This window comes from Ranitomeya variabilis, chromosome 5, assembly GCF_051348905.1.
Source record: "Ranitomeya variabilis isolate aRanVar5 chromosome 5, aRanVar5.hap1, whole genome shotgun sequence".
NCBI lineage: Eukaryota > Metazoa > Chordata > Amphibia > Anura > Dendrobatidae > Ranitomeya > Ranitomeya variabilis.
In genome coordinates, this window is record NC_135236.1 from 244518080 (window position 1) to 244540218 (window position 22139).

The 22139-nt window shown below is 44.6% G+C and overlaps 1 protein-coding gene across 1 annotated transcript in view; it reads left to right on the forward strand.

Moving 5' to 3' along the window:
* Positions 1-1805: 1805 nt before the first annotated feature.
* MRPL18 (mitochondrial ribosomal protein L18) overlaps positions 1806-22139 on the forward strand; it is a 28021-nt gene continuing 7687 nt past the window's right edge. Inside the window, exons 1-3 of the mRNA XM_077263953.1 lie at positions 1806-1972; positions 13396-13582; positions 14986-15217. Coding sequence (XP_077120068.1) covers positions 1936-1972; positions 13396-13582; positions 14986-15217 — 456 coding nt within the window. The 5' untranslated portion in view covers positions 1806-1935. The remainder of the gene's footprint in view (positions 1973-13395; positions 13583-14985; positions 15218-22139) is intronic.

The window sequence follows — 22139 nt, forward strand, 5'->3', positions numbered from 1 at the left end:
TGACTGGAGACCTGAATCTCCTCCAGCTGTAGCAGGCTGACTGTTTGCTACAATGTGTCAGTGCAGGGGAAATGATCGCACTGGATGCAGTTGTAACGGAACCGCTGCTGTTTTCAGCTTCTGGATGATTAAAAGGGAAATCAGTCTTCACTGACAGCAAGTGGAGGTCTGGACGGTAGAAAAGACCTGCAGCCGACCGTGTACGAGCTGTCGCTCCACTATGATAAAAGGGGCCCTCGCCCGTCCCCCGGCCTCACTGTGTGTGTTAGGCTACGTTCACATTCGCGGCTAGCGCCGCAGCGTCGGGCACCGCAGCGGCGCCGCATGCATCATGCGCCCCTATATTTAACATGGGGGCGCATGGACATGCGGTGCACTTGCTTTTTGCGCCGCATGCGTCCCTGCGGCGCCCGCGTCGGGGCGCAGAGGACGCAGCAAGTTGCATTTTTGCTGCGTCCAAAATCAATGGAAAAAAGGACGCATGCGGCGCAAAAAGCAGCGTTGTGCATGTGTTCACATTTGCGCTGTGCGTTGCGGCGGCGACGCTGCGGCGCACACCGCAAATGTGAACGTAGCCTTACTCCCTCTCCCCAGGTCCACCTCTGAGTTGCCGCCGCTGCTCCTAGTGTCTGTTATTGTCTGCAGCCAATCACTTAACTCAGTTTCTCACCCAGAGTTGACGGCATGAGTCGCTGATTGGCTGCAGCGCTGTCGAAGTAACATGAGTGCTGCATATATATACAAAAGGGACTTGGCCCCTATAATAATTATACCAGCCTAAGGCCGGCGTCACACTCGGCGTAAGACAATACGCCACGTATTATACGGCCGTACTACGGGCGTAATACGGAGAAATGTCCCCAAAATATTGATCCGTAGTCAGGGTGTGTCAGCGTATTTTGCGCATGGCATCCTCCGTATGTAATCCGTATGGCATCCGTACTGCGAGATTTTCTATGGGGCTGTGCTGCATTATATTCTATGGGGCTGTACTGCATTATATTCTATGGGGCTGTGCTGCATTCCATTCTATGGGCCTGTGCTGCATTATATTCTATGGGGCTGTGCTGCATTATATTCTATGGGGCTGTGCGGCATTATATTCTATGGGGCTGTGCTGCATTATATTCTATGGGGCTGTGCTGCATTGTACAGTATGGAGCGTCGTGTGTGGCCATATTTTTTTGTTCATAATTATTGTTAACGAAACATTGTGATCAGAAGTGCTAAATGGGTGTGGTTGGGGCGTGGCTAGTTGTGAAATGGGTGTGGCCTAAAATTTGCCGCGGCGCGCTACGCGCGCCGCTGACTTTGTCCCTCTTTCCCTTCCCCTAAAGTTGGGAGGTATGTTAATAGGATGACAAACCCGAACAGAAAACCAGACCTACAGTAACTAGTCCGCGCTCTGGTTGGGTTCGGACACTAGAAGTTCGGTACGAACCTCCAACGTTCTAGTTCGGGTTCGCTCATCCCTAGTAGAGACCTTATAACCTGGACTAAGCTACTTCACACCCCACATATCACTCATTGATATTATCAGTGATGTCTCACTTCCTCTTCAGAAAGAGGTTCTGCAGCAGCTAGACTCTCCCATTCTCAGCTCTTACACTGCAGCGTAGGTAGAAGCCATGATACAGCGCTGCAGCTCGTCCTATTATACGCATGTACACTGGACAGACACTTGGTGGGTGGCTTCAGGACCTTTAATGATGTCACGGCCATGTGATCAGTCACGTGCAGGAGTCAGCCTGTCTCTACTTTCTGCTTATACTCTTCCTCCAGTCACAGAGCCTGGCTCCTCCTTCTCGTGACGTCATTAAAGGCCCTTCAGGCCACTAGTATCTGGCACCTTCTTCCCTGTCCCTGTGACCTGGAACCTACACTATTGGCATCCAGCGCCCGCACCGCACATGTCACCCTGAGCTTCCTGCCGCCATGTCCGTGCTCAGGGGGAGCAGAGGTCTCCTGCAAGGTGAGGCTGCGCCTGCTCTTACTGCCTGCGCCTGCTCTTACTGCCTGCGCCTGCTCTTACTGCCTGCGCCTGCCCTGTACAGCTGTGATCTGTGTATACTATAGGTCTGTATTCATGGCAGTGTTCTGGTGCCCGCCTACCTACAAACCGGGCTCATGCCCCCATTTCTCACAGATACGATCGTGGCAGATAGACTGTGTGGGGCTTACAGGGGTTGTCCAGCTTTCAACAATGCTGAAGTTGGTTACTAAGTCACCGATTTCTATTTTTCAGGTTTTTTTTACAGGTTTCGCAACAGAAAAAAAACAAAGCAAAGTACAATGGAATGTTTTATTTTTGTCATTAAACATTTAAAAAAACAAAAACAAATAAAAATAGAAATTTACCAAATGAGAAACTGGATGAATAAGAAACTAACTTCAGCATCATCAGTTTTCATGACAGTTTTTTTTTTTTTTTCTTATCTTGAATATAATTTTTTTGGATAAGCCATTTTTGCAATATATATATATATATATATATATATATATATATATATATATATATATATATATATATATATATATATATATATATATATATATATATATTTTTTGGACTTAAATCTCCTTTGTATTGCACTGTGCATTGGTGGCTGCAGAATGAGGTAACTGAGGGTTGACCGGCGAGCTCATTGTGATGGTGCACCGTGGCTCTTCCCTTCGCTCCTCACATGGGATTTCTGACCACAGAGCGCCTACAGTCTCACACCAGCACTCTGACGGCTGGCTGTGCAGCGCATCGACACAAAGCAAGGAATCCCAGCCAGCCTGGAGCGCTCCCGGCATCGCGGCATCACCTCTGTGTCTGAGAGGGAGGAAGAACGTTCATTTCCTCCCGCCAGCTGCACATTCAGTCCCACGCCTGGACAGCATTACCCTCCGATTAACTCTCTACAGGTTAATGTTGAGGGACATGGCTGGTACCTCTTACCTCTTCACGCCATGGCCATTTCCGTTATTTCCTTTTTGTTTTTTTTCTCCCTTCCGTTCTTCCAAGAGCCATAAGGCTTTTTTTTTAACATATTTCTGTGAATATAAGGGCTTGTTTTTTTGCGGGATCAGTTGTACTTTTCAATAACTTTATTGATTTTATGATCCGATGCACTGAAAAGTGGGAACTAAATTCCCAGTGCGTTGAAATTGCCAAAGAAAGTGCAACGCGACAATAGTTTTTTAGGTTTTTTATCTACCATGTTCACTTTACTGTAACACTGACCGGGCAATATCATTCTCTAGGTCAGTACGAGTGGTGATGAAAAAATAATTTAATAAAAACTTTTCTTGTGTCACCAGTCATCTTCTGAGGCCCATAGCGTTCTCATTTTTTGTGATATGGGGCTGTGTGAGGGCTGATGGTTTTACCGATACCATGTTATGTTGTTTTGACCACTTTTATTGCAATGTTGCTTCGGCCCCAAAAATATCACTTACTTTTCAATTTATTTTTCTTGTTATGCCGTTTACCGATCGCATTAATTTATTTTATATTTTGATATTACGAATGCAGCAATACCAAATATGTGCTTTTTTTTTTTTTTTAAATTTTTTTTTTAGTTTTTTCAAATTGTTTTAGGGGGGTGATTTGAACTATTTTTATTTCTTACTGTATTTTATAGTTCCCTTAGGCTACTTTCACACTAGCGTCGGGCACTGTACGTCGCTATACGTCGTTGTGGAGAAAAAACGCATCCTGCAAAGTTGCCCGCAGGATGCGTTTTTTCTCCATAGACTTTTATTAGCGACGCATTGCCACACGTCGCAACCGTCGTGTTATGGCGGACCGTCGGCACAAAAAAGTTACATTTAACATTTTTTGCACGTCGTGTCCGCCATTTCCGACCGCGCATGCGCGGCCGAAACTCCGCCCCCTCCTCCCCGGACCTTGCAATGGGGCAGCGGAAGCATCGTAAGACTGCTTCCGCTGCCCACGTCGGGCATTTTTTTTACAGTGTGCGTCGGTACGTCGGCCCGACGCAGCGTGACGGCCCCGTACCGACACTAGTGTGAAAGCAGCCTTAGGAGACTTGAAGCTGCGATAGTCTGATACATAAAAGGATCGTAATGACAGGCACGGGGATCTTCAGTAGACTTTTGTCAGTCGTGACAACCATCGGCACCCTGTGAATACGTCACGGGCACACCAATGGAAGGGTGGAATAACGCGCCTCCCTGAGTGCTCTTGTTAAATGTTGCTGTCAGAGAGGCACATGATGGTTGATTAAATCAGCCAACAGCGTCATGAGCCCGGGAAAGATGCAGGCTCAGTGTGTGAGCCTGCGTCCAAAAAAAGTCAGGGAGCCGGCATATGACGTACCAGTATGTCATATGTCGGTAATGGATTAAAACACCACTCCGTGTTTTACTGTTTTTTAGTTCAGCGCTGGAGTGGTGCAGCTACCTATTTTTCCTGCCCCAAGTCTTATACTCACCAGCCGTCATCTTCTATTCTCGCCACCGCTCTGGTCATTTTCTGCAGGTTGTGACTTGCCGGATTGCTCCAGGCTCTCATAGACTTGCATCGAGACCTTGTGACCATTACCACAGACTTCCAGTCAGTTAGAAGGAGGCAGCACGGGACGAGAGCGGTGCCAGGATGAGCTGAAGATGGCGACTTGAAAATAGTCTGGGTGAAATGGTGGATGAGGAAAAAGCCAATCTGCTAAATGACTTTTTTTCATCAGTATTTACACAAGAAAAATCCCATGGCAGACAATATGATCAGTGATAACAAAAATTCCCCATTAAGTGTCCCATGCTTAACCCAGCAGGAAGTACGGCGGCGTCTAAAAATCACTAAAATTGACAAATCTCCGGGCCCGGATGGGATACACCCCCGAGTACTGCAGGAATTAAGTACAGTCATTGATAGACCATTATTTTTAATCTTTAAAGACTCCATAAGAACAGGGTCTGTACCACAGGACTGGCGTGTAGCAAATGTGGTGCCAATATTCAAAAAGGGGACAAAAACTGAACTCGGTAATTATAGGCCAGAAAGCTTAACCTCTACTGTGGGTAAAATCCTGGAGGGCATTCTAAGGGATGCTATGCTGGAGTATCTGAAGAGGAATAACCTCATGACCCAGTATCAGCACGGGTTTACTAGGGACCGATCATGTCAGACTAATTTGATCAGCTTCTATGAAGAGGTAAGTTCCGGACTGGACCAAGGGAACCCAGTAGACGTACTGTATATGGACTTTTCAAAACTTTTGATACGGTGCCACACAAAAGGTTGATACATAAAATGAGAATATTGGGGATAGGGGAAAATATGTGTAAGTGGGTTGAGAGTTGGCTCAGGGATAGGAAACAAAGGGTGGTTATTAATGGAGCACACTCAGACTGGGTCGCGGTTAGCAGTGGGGTACCACAGGGGTCAGTATTGGGCCCTCTTCTTTTTAACATATTAATGACCTTGTAGGGGGCATTCAGATTAGAATTTCAATATTTGCAGATGACACTAAACTCTGCAGGGTAATCAATACAGAGGAGGACAATTTTATATTACAGGAGGATTTATGTAAACTAGAAGCTTGGGCTGATAAATGGCAAATGAGCTTTAATGGGGATAAATGTAAGGTCATGCACTTGGGTAGAAGTAATAAGATGTATAACTATGTGCTTAATTCTAAAACTCTGGGCAAAACTGTCAATGAAAATGACCTGGGTGTATGGGCGGATGACAAACTCGTATTCAGTGGCCAGTGTCAGGCAGCTGCTACAAAGGCAAATAAAATAATGGGATGTATTAAAAGAGGCATAGATGCTCATGAGGAGAACATAATTTTACCTCTATACTAGTCACTAGTGCGACCACACTTAGAATACTGTGCACAGTTCTGGTCTCCGGTGTATAAGAAAGACATAGCTGAACTAGAGCGGGTGCAGAGAAGAGCGACCAAGGTTATTAGAGGACTGGGGGGTCAGCAATACCAAGATAGGTTATTACACTTGGGGCTATTTAGTTTGGAAAAACGAAGACTAAGGGGTGATCTTATGTTAATGTATAAATATATGAGGGTACAGTACAAAGACCTTTCTGATGATCTTTTTAATCATAGACCTGAGACAGGGACAAGGGGGCATCCTCTACGTCTGGAGAAAAGAAGGTTTAAGCATAATAACAGACGCGGATTCTTTACTGTAAGAGCAGTGAGACTATGGAACTCTCTGCCGTATGATGTTGTAATGAGTGATTCCCTACTTAAATTTAAGAGGGGACTGGATGCCTTTCTTGAAAAGTATATATATTAGATTCCTGGATAGGGCGTTGATCCAGGGAACTAGTCTGACTGCCGTATGTGGAGTCGGGAAGGAATTTTTTTCCCCATGGTGGAGTTACTCTTTGCCACACAGGTTTTTTTGCCTTCCTCTGGATCAACATGTTAGGGCATGTTAGGTTAGGCTATGGGTTGAACAAGATGGACTTAGTCTTCCTTCAACCTTAATAACTATGTTACTAGTATAATTCTAGGGTCAGGGAACTTACATTACTGGTACTGCTACAGTGCTGAAATAATATAAAAAAACACTGGAGTGGTGCTTCAAGTAAAAAAGAACAAACCAACCAACCTGTCCTCAGAGGTGGACAACTCCTTCAGTGGCGCGCACAGCTACATAGACTTTCCACATTTCTGCTCTCTGAATACTGAAATCAATGTAAACATTTTGAGCAAACTTTCCACATGTACGGTAGTCATGCCGGCAGTAACTTGCCCTGAAATCTGCATGGGTTTCTTTTCACCACTGCTACCATACTAGTGTCTTAAAGGGAGCCTGTCGGCTGATTCAGGCTGCCTGAACCACGGACTGCATGAATCAGATACTCACTGTCTTATTGCAGCCTTGTATTGCTGCAGTGTTTCTGAGAAACACCAAATATACCAAATATAGTCGAGTATAAGCCGATTTTTTTCAGCACATTTTTTTTCTTGCTGAAAACGCCCCTCTCATCTTGTACTCGAGTGAGGGTCCAGTAGATGGAGGGGGAGCAGCGGGTTGCAGGAGGCAGGAGCCGGCTGCTGCGGCTAAAGCCTGTGCCCGCTGCTAAACAGAAATGAATATTCACTGCGCTGGCAATGAATATTCATTTCTCTGTAATAGTGAGTACAGTAGTCGCAGCCACTTCCTGCAGCAGCTGGTCAGTCACCTGTGCCTGCTACTTAAGAGAAGTGAATAGTTATTTCTCTTAATAAGCGGGCACAAATGACCGCACGGCGGCTGCAGCTGACACTGTGCGTGCTTTAATAGCAATGAATACTCACTGCCCTCCACACACACAGTCCCGGAGTGCAGAGCAGTGAGTATTACGGCAGCTGTGCACTGCTTACAAGCATAAATCAGCTGTTTTCATCGGAACAGGACATTGCGAGGGAGCGCAGGAACGTAAGTATAATGGTTAATATATATTTTTTTATGTTTTTTGATGGGGGCCATGTAAACAAGGCTAGGGATAAGGAGCCATGCAAACCACCAGGATGGGCCTGAAGAGCCATTCAGACAAGGATAGGGATGAGGGGCCATGCAGACCAGGATAGGGATGAGGGGGCCATGCATACCAGGATAGGGATGAGGGGGCCATGCAGACCAGGATAGGGATGAGGGGGCCATGCAGACCAGGATAGGGATGAGGGGGCCATGCAGACCAGGATAGGGATGAGGGGGCCATGCAGACCAGGATAGGGATGAGGGGGCCATGCAGACCAGGATAGGGATGAGGGGGCCATGCATACCAGGATAGGGATGAGGGGGCCATGCATACCAGGATAGGGATGGGGGGCCATGCATACCAGGATAGGGATGAGGGGGCCATGCATACCAGGATAGGGATGAGGGGGCCATGCATACCAGGATAGGGATGAGGGGGCCAGGCAGACCAGGATAGAGATGAGGGGGCCATGTATACCAGGATAGGGATAAAGGGGCCATGCATACCAGGATGGGGGGGGGGGCATGCAGACCAGGATGGGAATGAGGGGGCCATGCAGACCAGGATGGAGATGAGGGGGCCATGCAGACCAGGATGGAGATGAGGGGGCCATGCAGACCAGGATGGGAATGAGGAGCCATGCAGACCTCGATGAGGATGAGGAGCTATGCATACAAGGATAGTGATCAGGGAGCCATGCAGACCAGGTACTGATGAGGGAGCCATGCAGACCAGTATAGCGATAAGGAGTCACGCAGACCATGGTGGGGATGAGAAGCCGTGCATGCCAGGTTAGGGCTGTGGAGCAGGGCTGTGGATTTGGAGTCGGTGTCTTGGAAATTGAGGAGATCGAGGTTTGGCTTACCGACTCCACAGCCCTGATGTGGAGGCCATGCAGACCAGGCTGGGGATGTGGAGGCCATGCAGACCAGGCTGGGGATGTGGAGGCCATGCAGACCAGGCTGGGGATGTGGAGGCCATGCAGACCAGGCTGGGGATGTGGAGGCCATGCAGACCAGGCTGGGGATGTGGAGGCCATGCAGACCAGGCTGAGGTTTTTTGTTTTTTCCTATACACACTCAAGGATAGATAGGTCAGTCGTAGAGATTGGGGTAGCCCCAGTCATTTAGGACGCCTAGTGCCTGGTCAGTTTTTTTAAAAGCTATTTTTTTCTCTGAAACACTGCGGGGTTTCACAGAAGGGGTATGTGCACCTCTGTTTCAGGGTTCATCCTGACACCCATCTGAAAAAGTGCATAGAAAATGTTAAAAATAATGAACATCTGTATATTTTATGTAAAAAATAAAAAAAAAAATTTGCTGTTCACATGTTCAGGCTTTTGAACATTTTTTAGCTATGTTATGTTTCAAATGACGCCAAGTGGCTAAGAAGTGACTCTACTTCTAAGTATTTTCCACAGGGAAGACGCTCTGTACTCTACATCATCTTTTTGAGTGTTTTCACCTCAGAAACCACTATTTCTTCATTGTTGAATGGGAAAAGAAGCATCGGAAATTTCCAGTGGAAAAGACGAACGAAAAATGCTTGGCAATAAAAAATGAAGATCCAAGTGCTCAAAAAATGATTAAAAAAAGGATGTAAAAAAGACACTACAGGATAAGACTTCTGACATGTATTGAAGTGTTTTTCACATACCCTGAAACATAAATGGATACTGCAATAATATAGCCAGTGCCTAATTCATGCTGAATGTGGTTCAGGCAGCATAAACCAGCTGACCCGTTACCTTTAACCTCTTAATGATCTATGACATATATTTTCATCATAGGTCGTGTGCAGGATTTATGAAGTGGGTTGAGGATTTCAGCCTGCTCTGGTCTTGGCAAATGTCGGCTGTGTTACACAGCCAGCATCAGCCTTTTAAGGTGCTTTCACATTGCACTTTGCACTCGTTCAGTGGCCCCGTCAGGGCTTACGTCCGAACCACCCGAAAAAATGGGATACGGACATATGCGCCAACGAGGCCATATACTATAATGGTGCCGACAGAGTGACTGTGTGCTCAGTTCTTCATTATTTTCAGCCATGTATACCTATTGGAGGCAGACTCTCGTATACACCCAAAACTGGCGCATGTCAGAGCGCACATTTACTCTTTTGGTACCATTATAGACTATGGCTCTCTTGGCGCATACATACGAATCTTGTTTTACGGGGGTGGGATTCGGACATAAGCCCAGACGGTGCCACTGAATGGGTGCCAGAACGCAGTTTGAAAGCACCTGTGAGGCAGAGAACGGTGTCACACGTAGGGGTCGCTGTATGTCCTCCCCAGGATGTGCACGGAGGCGTGTTGAGGCCATGTGGGTGCATTGCAGTCACAGGCTTAGCTGTGATTGCAATTGTGAGGCAGTAACCGTTGTCACAGGTAGGGGTTACTGTTTGTTCTCCCCAGGATGTGCACGGAGGCGTATGGAGGCCATGAGAGTGCATTGCAGTCACAGGCATAGCTGTGATTGCAATGCAGACTAAAATACGTGTTAGTCTTGGGCATGTTAGTGTCTAAGACAGAGTTGGGAAAACCTGCTCTAGGTTTTTTGTATTTTGAAACAGACTGCAGGATGGTAGTCATGCAGTCCATTTCATTGTTGTAAAAAGCTCTGCAGTAAAGGGTTATGTGTGTCAGGGAAAGAGTCAGTATCAGTCTGGTGTATGCTAGAGGTCAGAGCAATGGGCTCAGCAGAGCTCCTGTTTGAGGCAACACAGGCAAGTGGAACCAAATAGCCAGGGGACCTGAGACGCCTGGCACCCACAACGTACACAGCGGTGCAGTCACCCACGTAACTGGTCAGAGGAGGACTGGCGTGTTTAGTGATTGTAAACTGAAGGATATCGTGTAGTGTGGAGAGCTGTAGGTAAAGACACATTAACTCGGTGGTGCAGTCGCCCACGGCAACCGGTCTCGGAGGTGGACTGTCCTGTGCCCGAAGGAGGACTGGCATGTTTAGTGACTGTAATCCAGAGGATATGGTTCCCAGCAGTGATCAGGACGATACCGGGTACTATATAGTGCTGTGAATTGGATATTAATGCTGTGAAGTAATTCATTAAAGAGACTTTGTGTTGGAACTTTACTGGTTCACAGCTTCCTCACTGCCTAAGGGTATGTGTCCACGTTCAGGTTTGCTTCAGGCTTTGGTCAGGATTTTATGTAGGTAAAATCCTGACCAAAAATGCACCTGAGGTCACTGGCAGGTCACCTGCGGTGTACCTGCGTGTTTTGCTCATTGTAGCAACATGCTGCGTTCTGAAAAAACGCAACGCATGTGCGTTTTTGCAGGAAAAACGCATGCGTTTTTTAATGCACAGTGGAGACGGGATTTCATTAAATCCCCTCCACTATGCTGTAACATCTGGACGTTGCGTTTTTGATGCTGCGGCTCAGCGCTGCGTCAAACGCAGCGTTTCCTGAACGTGGACACATACCCTAAGTGTGCTACCGCGGCACTACTCACCGTAACTGCAGCAACCAAAGCTTCCTTCTGTTACTGCATTTAACTATTTTAATGCAACTGATAATCACTGCCGGAACCATTTACATGGCCTATTAGCAGGTGTAAGTGCACCAGCTCCCATCTGTCCCCTTGTGATGCAACCATGGGAAGTCGTTGGGCTATTATATTGTGGTACGGGAGAATATGTTTTGAGCAGTCAAACAACTACAGGGTCACATTAAATAAAAAAACTGTAACGATAATATATTTAAAACACCCACCTTTTCCCTCTTTGAAAGTTTGATCTACAAAAAACAAAAATTATTTAATCAGTATGGTAAACACTGAAAAGAAAAGAAAAAAAAAAGCTTGAAACCCCGAGTTGCTGTTTTAGTTGCAAATTCTATCAAAATAATGAAATTAAAAAAAGCACCGTATGTACCCCAAAATGGTATCTGTGAAAACTACATCTTGGTGTGCAAGAAAACAAGTCCGTATATATCTTTATCAACAGAAAAATAAATAAGTTTCAGATCTGAGAAAATGGTGACACAAACCATTTTTTTTTCTGCTAAGTTCATATTTTTTTTAATCACTGAAATATAAAAATATATTCTAAGTTTGGTATTGCCATAAACCCACTGACCCGGAGAATACTATTGTCAGATAATTTTTACTGCACATTGAACACAGTAAAAACAGAACATGAAAAGATAATAGCTGAATTGTGTTTTGTATTGTTTTTTTTTTTTTCTCCACCATTTCGTCCCACTTTGAATTATTTTCCAATACTTCAGTACATTATATGGTGAAATGAATGGTGACATTCCACATTACAGCTCTTCCTGCAGGAAAACAAAATGTCTTAGTTATATTGATAGAAAAATAGAAAACTTTTGGCTCGTGAAAGAAGGGGAGGAAAGATTGACAGAACTTGGAATTTTTTTCTGTGATAAAGGGCTGTAAAATGTGACCTGATATATAAAGGGGTTATCTCACAAGCAACATTTATTTCCTATCCACAGGATAATGTATGATCTTTTGGGGATATGACTACTACTTCCACTGATCACAAGAACAGGGCTCCCGTACCCCCATGTGAATGAACCTGTAGAGTTCCACCATTCCCATAAACAGTGAATGGAGATGAGTTCACACATGGACACTGTTCTACTACATTCACATGGGCTTCACAGGACCCCAGTTCTTGGAATTGAAGAGGGTCTTAGCAGTGGAACCCCAAGAGATTGGACATGTATCACATGACCAGTGGATAGGTGAGGAATGTTGTGGATTGCATGGGTGCAATCTAAAACCTAGCCCCTTTTTGCAATCGTATGGGGACTCTTTATACATGTATCTAATTGATTTAGGACTCTACTCCAGCCCGTCACTTCCCAGAGTGTTATAATCCCAGAGCATCAATGCATTTTTTTCTCCTGCCATGATGTAATTGGGCTTTGTATCACATTATCCACATATACTTTGCTGTACTATGTTGCGGATTCTGAAATATGCACATGGACCATTTCATGCAAATACTGTACTGCCCAAGAGAGGGAGGTGTTTGCTTCAGGCTGTCCTTACTTCTCTTCTATGTACTGTATGAACTCACTCGTGGCCGCCGATGTCCACAATCACTACATGATGCCCTTTTCTTAGATCAGTGGGTAAATGAGGGACACCAGTCATGGTTGGGTATTTTGTAATAGTAGTAAGGCCTGTTGAGACTATTGGAGTTGTTTTGTGTATACGATTCTCATACACAACGTTAAAGCACCACTTCAGTGTTTTTTGTTTTTATTGCACCACTGGCGTGATGCTTTACATGTAATTCACATGTCTCATACTCGCCTGCCGCTGCCTTCATACTTTTCCAGGGTTGCTTCCATTGGTCTCCAGTGTTTTGTGGAGTGTGCCAGAGGTCACTTTTCCACACAAGTCTATGAGTGCCTTGTCCTCGTCTCATAGACTTGCATTGAGCTCTTGTGACATAACTTATGATTTCAGGCCAGTCAGAACTTACTGGCACAAGATGGTGCCACAGGACTGGAGCAGCGTCGGTAAAAGATGAAGCCGCCAGAAGATGAGTATAAGAACAGGGCAGGGGGCTTACATTTAAAATGCCTCTCCAGCGCTGAAGAAAAGAAAACTGCTGAAGTGGTGTTTTAAGTCACCATTTACACTTAACCAAGAGTTATGTATGCCCTCCAAAGGTTAATCTACAGTTTATTCATTGTAGCTACTTCCAGGTCTGACTTCTGTGTGAAATAGATTAATTACATTAGGTGCAAGCAATTATAAAGCCTTTTCATGTCATCCACCGACTACAGTGATGGCCACTCGGATACCTTTGACTTTCATGTCGCTTTACAGAATTAAGCTTTGAATAGATTAGTAAAATCTTTTGCTACTTCTTCACATTTTAGTAAGTTTATCATGATATTCTTGTCATTGTCTTATGCCTAACTGATATATTTCCTTCCCTTTTATAAGCAATCCGTCCAGCTAGTACATCTTCGAGAGTCCAAACCTCAGAGGTGGGTGAAGTGGATACCAACGAGAATGAGATCGTAAACCCAGATTTCACCAATAGGAATCCTCGAAACCTGGAGCGACTTGCACTGGCTGTTAAAGATCGAGGATGGGGCACAGTGTGGCCAACCCGGCAGTATTGGCATAGGTGAGAAATGGCAGGAGAGAATGTGGTTATATACACACCATGTATTGAAATGAACATTATGAATCGGGCTCAAAATGTTTGCCAAGTACCACTTCAGGGTATTTTTTTATTTCACCATCAGAGCGCTATCGCATGTTGATGTTCCCTTTATGTAGTAAAGTGCTTGGTAGCCTCAGTCTTCTGCTGTCCCCAGCGCTGCTTCAGTTTTCTACACCACGTGACTGGAGTTGTGACCTTCTTCTAATCGCTTCAGTGTTGGGCGGAACGGATTTCACTTCTCAATGGAAATCTATGACACTCACAACTAGGATCTCATAGACTTACATAAACAACGCATTCAACATTTGGTCAGCATTTTACATATCAGTCCCAATATCTTTTATTTTTGAACCAATTGTCAAAGAAAAGGCATGGCCCTGAACTTCACTCTTCTAATTGCAGCATCAAAGTTTCATTTCCAACTAATGTTCCAGATGCATAGAAAGGCGGCTTTTCGGCCATACAAGGCTACAAACTGCCACCATTTCGCCATGTACTGTTGCTGACAATCAGATGGTTTGGAGCCTGTTGCTTTGGCTGACAGTTTCCTAATATTCTGGTTGCACCTACATCCCACAGTGTCTTCAACAGGACCTTAAAGGGCCACTGTCACCCCCCCCCCCCCAGCCGTTATAAACTAAAAGAGCCACCTTGTGCAGCAGTAATGCTGCAGTCTAACAAGGTGGCTCTTTTAGTTTTTGATTCATTTATTACCTCAATAAAGCGTTTTAAAAATTGGCCACAAATACCAGATATTGTATCTGGAGGCGGTCCGAATCGTCCTCTATCAATCTCCCAACTGCCGTCACTCTTCTCTTCAGGGGCGATGGTCGCCGCCCCCTGAGCGCTGTTGCTTCTTAAATCCGGCGCCTGCGCTGTGCGTGCCTGCCTGGGGCCCGCACTGTGCATAATGAATAACACAGTGCGGGCCCCAGGCAGGCACGCACAGCGCAGGCGCCGGATTTAAGAAGCAACAGCGCTCAGGGGGCGGCGACCATCGCCCCTGAAGAGAAGAGTGACGGCAGTTGGGAGATTGATAGAGGACGATTCGGACCGCCTCCAGATACAATATCTGGTATTTGTGGCCAATTTTTAAAACGCTTTATTGAGGTAATAAATGAATCAAAAACTAAAAGAGCCACCTTGTTAGACTGCAGCATTACTGCTGCACAAGGTGGCTCTTTTAGTTTATAACGGCTGGGGGGGGGGGGTGACAGTGGCCCTTTAACTGTTTTGTTAACCATATTTTTGCTAAAACAAATTTTGTTAATTGAGCCAACATATTTTGGCCACTATGAGATATGAGAAAGTTATTCCAAGAGATAACGTTCTATCTAAATAGCACAAGTCGTTTTCTTTTCAAGGGTACGTCTAGAACGCACTGCGCATCACGTGACCGCAACTGTGGAACATTGTAGCGGCAATGTCGTAGTCTCCGCCTCCACCCGAGAATGGGCCGTGAAGAAACATCTTTACAGTACAAAAGATGCCATGGCATGTGAAAATATTGGTCGCATTTTATCCCAGCGCTGTTTAGAGGCTGGAATACATTTCACGGTTTTTCGAGAGATTCCATGGGTGTTCCGTAGTGAATCGGTAAGAAGAAAAGTTGATCTTTATCAATTATTAGTTTGGAGTAATGATGCTGTGCAAACAGAGTTGTAATGTTCATTTAAAGTGTTAATGGCCAAACTTTTGATTTAAATATGTGACTTAAAGTAGGAAAGAACTTGAATATGAGGAAAATAGAATTCTGCACTTTACCATGAGCTTCTTCTTTACCAGGACCGTTCGAATGTATAGATTATGGCCAGTGTTTTCCATTTGGTGCTATTTTTTTAAACTGTTATATAAAACCTCAGTATTGATACATTTTCCCCTTTTTCTTCTGGTGTACAGGTGTATTTTTTTTCTGTGAATGGACTTGGTTATGAAGAACTGCTATAGCAGCGTGATCATCATGATTATATGTGGGATAATTGGGATTTTCCATGTTATGTAAAAAGCAAGCTTTACTTGCCTATTAAATCCCAGACCTTTCAGTACTGCCCCTCCTGTGTCTGTGTGTCTTTGTGTGGTTGGCTGCAATGATAATGAGCCATATACCACCCGTGACCGCTGCATCCAACCTCAACAATCATGTACCTTATATCACTAAGGACAGAGACTGGCTGCAGCGGTCACATCATTGCTACAGGAAACAAGTAAGAAAACACTGGTGGGCAACTTATGAGGGGTACTGCTTCAAGGACACAGGGATTCGACAAGTAAGCAACACCTCTTTTATTTATCATCTTTTCCCTACTAGCCCACTATTTTTATTTTGTATTTTTTTTAGCTTGGGAAAACATATTGTAATTGGTTCCTGGCGAATTCATTTACAGATGACTCTGTTCACATGTTTATGTAGCACATCTGCATCTCCGCCATCAGTTTTCAGGGGTTCAGATGAGACCTCTGACGGAGCCGTTGAGTGCGGTGACACAAATGGAGCTCCAATGTTTTTGTGCGTTTTTTTTGTCTCCTACTATGGTTTTTTCACACAGGCACAAGAGCCTGATAAACTATGTTTTTGTATTTCTCCTAGTGATTTATTATTATTATTATTATTATTATTTATTATAGCGCCATTTATTCCATGGCGCTTTACATGTGAGGAGGGGTATACATAATAAAAACAAGTACAGTAATCTTGGACAATACAAGTCACAACTGGTGCAGGAGGAGAGAGGACCCTGCCCGCGAGGGCTCACAATCTACATGCGATGGGTGAGGATACAATAGGTGAGGGCAGCGCTGGTCGTGCAGCGGTTTGGTTGATCTTTGGTTACTGCAGGTTGTAGGCTTGTCGGAATTGGTGGGTCTTCGGCTATGTGCACACGTTGAGGATTTACTGCGGATCCGCAGCGTTTTGTACCGTGCAGAAACGCTGCAGATCCGTAAGTGATTTACAGTACATTGTAAATCAATGGAAAAAAAATTGCTGCGCTAATGGTGCAGAAAATTCCGCACGGAAAAGCTGCGGATTAAGGCTATGTGCACACGTTTAGGAATTTTCACGTTTTTTCACTATAAAAATGCGATAAAACTGTGAAAAAAAACGCATACATTAAGCATCCTATTTTTAGAATGCATTCCGCATTTTTTGTGCACATGCTGCATGTTTTTTCCGCGGCGGAATCGCATTCCAAAAAAAGGCAGCATGTTCATTAAAGTGCAGAATCGCGGGGATTCCGCACACATAGGAATGCATTGATCTGCTTACTTCCCGCATGGGGCTGTGCACACTATGCGGGAAGTAGGCAGATCATGTGCGGATGGTACCCAGGGTGGAGGAGAGGAGACTCTCCTCCAGGCCCTGTGTACCATACAATTGTTAAAAAAAAGAATTAAAATAAAAAATCTTGATATTCTCACCTTCCGGCGTCCCGCGCAGCTTTCCCGCTCCTCGCGACGCTCCGGTCCCAGTAAGTCTTCAGCTGAGATGAGTTGGGAGAGAGGAGGTGCAGGGAGGCGGAGGAGAGTATTGAAGGTGTTGAATAACTGTTTAGGGTTGTGAGACAGGGAGGATATGAGAGATGAGAAGTAGGTTTGTTTAGCTGTGGCGAGTGTGGCCTTGAAAGTAGTGAGGGACTGTTTGAATGCGATGAATTGCTCGTTGGAGTGGAATCTTTTCCATCTCTGCCCAGCAGCCCTGGAGGCTAGCCTCAGTTCTTTGGTCAGGCTGGTGTGCCAGGGCTGTCTGTTGATTTTGTGAGCTTTGGTATGTGTGAGAGGGGCAACAGATTCCAAAGCTACAGCTATTGTGGTGTTATATAGAGCATCATCCGCACTGTGAAGGGAACTTATTTCTGTAAGAGGGAGAAGGGATTCAGAGAATGAGTGTAGATTGAGGTGTTTAAGATTTCTGCGAGGGTGTGCAAGTTTGTGGGTTGGGGATTGTAGACAAGGAGTGGAGAGGGAAGAGCATGTGAGTAGGTTGTGGTCAGAAAGAGGAAGAGGTGAGTTAGGTTAGATAGGGAGCAGAGGCGGGTGAAGATGACATCCAGTGTGTGGCCATCTTTGTGAGTGGCTGTAGAAGACCGTCGAGTGAGGCCGAAGGAGGAAGTGAGCGATAGAAGCTTAGCGGCAGCTGAGAGGGAAGTGTCAATGGGGACGTTGAAGTCACCCATGATGATAGTGGGGATGTCAGCGGAGAGGAAATTAAGTAGCCAGGTTGTGAGGTGGTCAAAGAAGGTGGTGGCTGGCCCTGGGGGGCGGTAAATGACAGCCAGTTGGAGGGGGAGTAGATGCGCACAGAGTGCACCTCAAAGGAAGGGAGGGTAATAGAGGGTGGTAATTGGATTAGGGTGAAGGAGCAGTTATCTGACAGGAGAAAACCAACTCCTCCACCATGCTTTCTGCTGGGGCGAGGTGTGTGGCAAAGGTAGAATCCACCATACGAAAGTGCAGCAGAAGAGGCTCTGTCAGATATGATAGTAGAACTCCATTAAATTGGACCTTCAGTTTTGAGAACTGGTGGAAACAAGTCCTTGCATTGCCTCATTGGCATTGTGAGAACTAGTGGAAATGGGGATTTTAATGTATTATTCCTCTTAGGCCGGTGTCAAGCTTGACAGTGTGATATGAGAAACTCGCACGAGTCTCTCGCATCAATCCCCGACACTGCCACCGGCATTCGTGACCGGAGCGTGCGGCTGCATGTATTTCTATACAGCCGTACACTCCGGTCCCGAGTGCCAGCGGCAGTGCCGGTATTGATGGGAGAGACTCGTGCGAGTTTCTCGCATCACACTCGCAAGTGTGTTTTAAGTGTTTTTATTGAATTTTACATTTAAACAGGGATAGGAATGGTCATAGGAAAGGAGGAAAGGGAAGGTATGGGATACACAAGGGAAACAGTAAAAATAGAGAACCCTTGTACAATTTCTGAAAAATGATAATAAACTTAATACATAAAGAGGAAAAAAATAAATAAAATACAATAAAATTCAACATAAAATTTAGGTACACAGCAAAGACTTGCCATACCTATTGCAAGGAGCTCAATGGAGAGATACCGAACACAACGCACCTCAACACACCTACTCAATGTGAAACTTATTATTCCAAATTTTCCACTTTTTGGTATATTTATGAATATTGTTGTTAGCCACCGCGAATCTCCACTCTAAGTCACTATGCTGTCTTATCCTATCAAGGATATCCGAGAATTTGGGAACATCAGTTTTTTTCCACCAATAAGCTAGAGTCACCTTAACCACCAGGAGGACATGTATAATGACATACCTAACTGAACTATCGAGTGTTTCCATGTCCAGTGATAAGAGTGCTATCCCTGGAGTGATCCGAAAATCACTAGATAAATGATTAATATGTTGCGACACCTGAGACCATAGTCTCTTAATTTTCGGGCAGCTCCAAAACAAATGAAGAAGGTTCCCCTGTTGACCACAATCTCTCCAACACAAAGAAGAATGCTCCGAATTAATATGCGACAGTCGAACCGGAGTATAATACCATCTCGACAAAACTTTGAAGTAACATTCGTGAAGAGACATTGATATGTTAGATTTATACGTGCTTCTGATGGCATCGTCCCAATGTTCCACCCGGATAGTCACCCCCAAATCTGACTCCCATTTTCTCATATAGGTGTTTTTTACATTGTTAAGATCCCTGATCACAAGCCCACACAAATGACGCATGCTCCAGATATTTTTATTTTTAGGATTGCACAGCAGTGAAGAAAGAGTTTCAAGATCTAGAAACTTCCCTTTTATAATTTTGGTAATGCTCTCTTTTAACATGAAAAAAGACATCAGTTCAGAGGATGGAATGCCAAACTTAGTCCTGATCTCCTGAAAAGTTAGAAATTTGTTCCCATTATGTACATCTCCCACTCTCATCACACTCGCAAGTGTGACCCCGACCTTACACTGTGTTCAGTCAAGGACTGGAGCAGCCTTTCTGGATAATGAGACGCCAACATTTTTGTAGAATTTGACAGGCTGACATAGCCACACTCCGTACCGCTTCAGGCCTTCCCCTGCTCAACCCATTGTAGCAGATCTGCTTGAACTGGCGCTAGAATGCCAAAGTCGCAACATTTGTGCACCACTTCCTATTGCACAAACAAAAAAGAGTTTTACAACAGTTTTCTGATAACATTTTTACAAGGCGCCCCATTATTGCGCTGTGTGTTGAACAGTTAATAGATATATCAAATAGAAACCGAACTAAGTACATTTTGCCAATAGACCTACTCGTCACCTCTTTATTTAATATGTACCTACAGACAAGTGTATTTTACAGCGTGTCCTGGCCATTGCTGATTTGTGCTAATAAGCTTTCTAATTAATGTGGAGATGGAAACCTCTTGAAAGTGTTGACTACCTTTATGTCTTCAGGAACAACCTAAAATCGCCTGAATTAAGGTACCGTCACACTAAACGATATCGCTAGCGATCCGTGACGTTGCAGCGTCCTCGCTAGCGATATCGTTTAGTTTGACACGCAGCAGCGATCAGGATCCTGCTGTGATGTCGCTAGTCGCTGAATAAAGTCCAGAACTTTATTTGGTCGTCCGATCGCCGTGTATCGTTGTGTTTGACACCAAAAGCAACGATACCAGCGATGTTTTACACTGGTAACCAGGGTAAACATCGGGTTATCAAGCGCAGGGCCGCGCTTAGTAACCCGATGTTTACCCTGGTTACCAGCGTAAAAGTAAAAAAAACAAACAGTACATACTCACCCAGCGTCATACCTCCCCCAGCGTCTGCTTCCTGACACTGACTGAGCGCCGGCCCTAAAGTGAAAGTGAAAGCCGCTGTGCTGTTAGGACCGGAGCTCAGTCAGTGTCAGGAAGCAGAAGCTGGGGGACGCTGGGTGAGTATGTACTGTTTGTTTTTTTTACTTTTACGCTGGTAACCAGGGTAAACATCGGGTTACTAAGCGCGGCCCTGCGCTTAGCAACCCGATGTTTACCCTGGTTACCCGGGGACCTCGGCATCGTTGGTCGCTGGAGAGCGGTCTGTATGACAGCTCTCCAGCGATCAAACAGCGACGCTGCAGCGATCGGCATCGTTGTCGCTATCGCTGCAGCGTCGCTTAATGTGACGGTACCTTTAGTTGCACAGGTCAAGCAGCCGTGTTCCTTGTGTATTTAGTGTGGTTGATTAATCTATTTAATCTCCTGGTTATTTGCATGCAAACCCCGTGGTTTTCTGGATTCACATTTATTTTGGATGCACAAACAAGTAAAGGACATTACCATGTCAATATATACTCAGGAGTGCCCACGTTGTTTTATCAGGTTCTCCTTGATTTCTCTGTCTTTTTTATTTGCTCTGTTTGAGCTTAAAAGCATCCTTATTTATCTTGGAAGTAGAGAAGCAGTTCATAAATGTATTCATCAGTCGCTCGGGCTTAGCTTGTGCTGTTGATGAAGGATATCTAAATAGTGTGGTCATTTTCAGAGCTCATCTGTGCATTTGGCTCTGGCGTGGTCTGTGTTTGTTCCTATCTTCTGATTAGGTAATTGAGTGCTGGATATGAATAGCAGCTCTCAGCTTTCACTAAAAAACATCCACAATTTGAGATGAAATACATGTATCAATTCATTTTGCAATAGTGACATAAAACTATAATGGAAAAATATTATACTGTTTAGAGAGTTGTCTAATAATTGCTCTATGCAGAGAATGGTCCTAACTTTTTTTGTGCAAAAAAGAGATCTAGCAACAGATATCCAATGATAAAACTTTTCTTTATTATGTCCATTTAAAATCTACAGATCTCTTCAACATGTGCCATGAAAACATCAACACACTACGCGTTTTGCATTACTCCATCAGTTTTCTGTACACTTCTTTTCCATTACATTTACATGGGTCCTGCTGTTTAGTTTGGCCTTTTTTAATTAAAAAAAAAAAAAAAAGGTAACTTTTTATAATTGAGATGAATAAAGACAGAACATTCCCAGTACTACACAAAAAATAAATGTGAGGGCTTTTCCTACATGTTTACTCATACATGGGGATATCCAGCCGTTTTTTTTGGATATCCCTATCTTTTCGTATTGCTATCACGCAGGTTTTGCTGAGTTTTTTTGCAGCACTTTTGGTGCGGTCTTGGTGCATTTTTTTTTTTTTTTTTATCATGCATTTTTTCAATTCAATGGGTGAAAAACACTGAAAGAAGTGACATGCTCTATGTCCAAAAAACACCGCGAAGCCCAAAATACTGATGAGGAAAAAAACAAGCTGTGTGTGTGAGATTTCTGAAATCTTATAGACGTGCAGTGGGTACGCAAAGTATTCAGACCCCTTTAAATTTTTCACTCTTTGTTTCATTGCAGACATTTGGTAAATTAAAAAAAGTTCATTTTCTCAGTCGCCCATGACAGCACTACCAGAGAGAGGGAATCCGCCCTTCAGGGACAGGAAACCTACAGGATAAAAAGGGCGGTACCTCTCTCCTGCCTCAGTTTTGTTTCCTGTCCCTGACAGGGGAA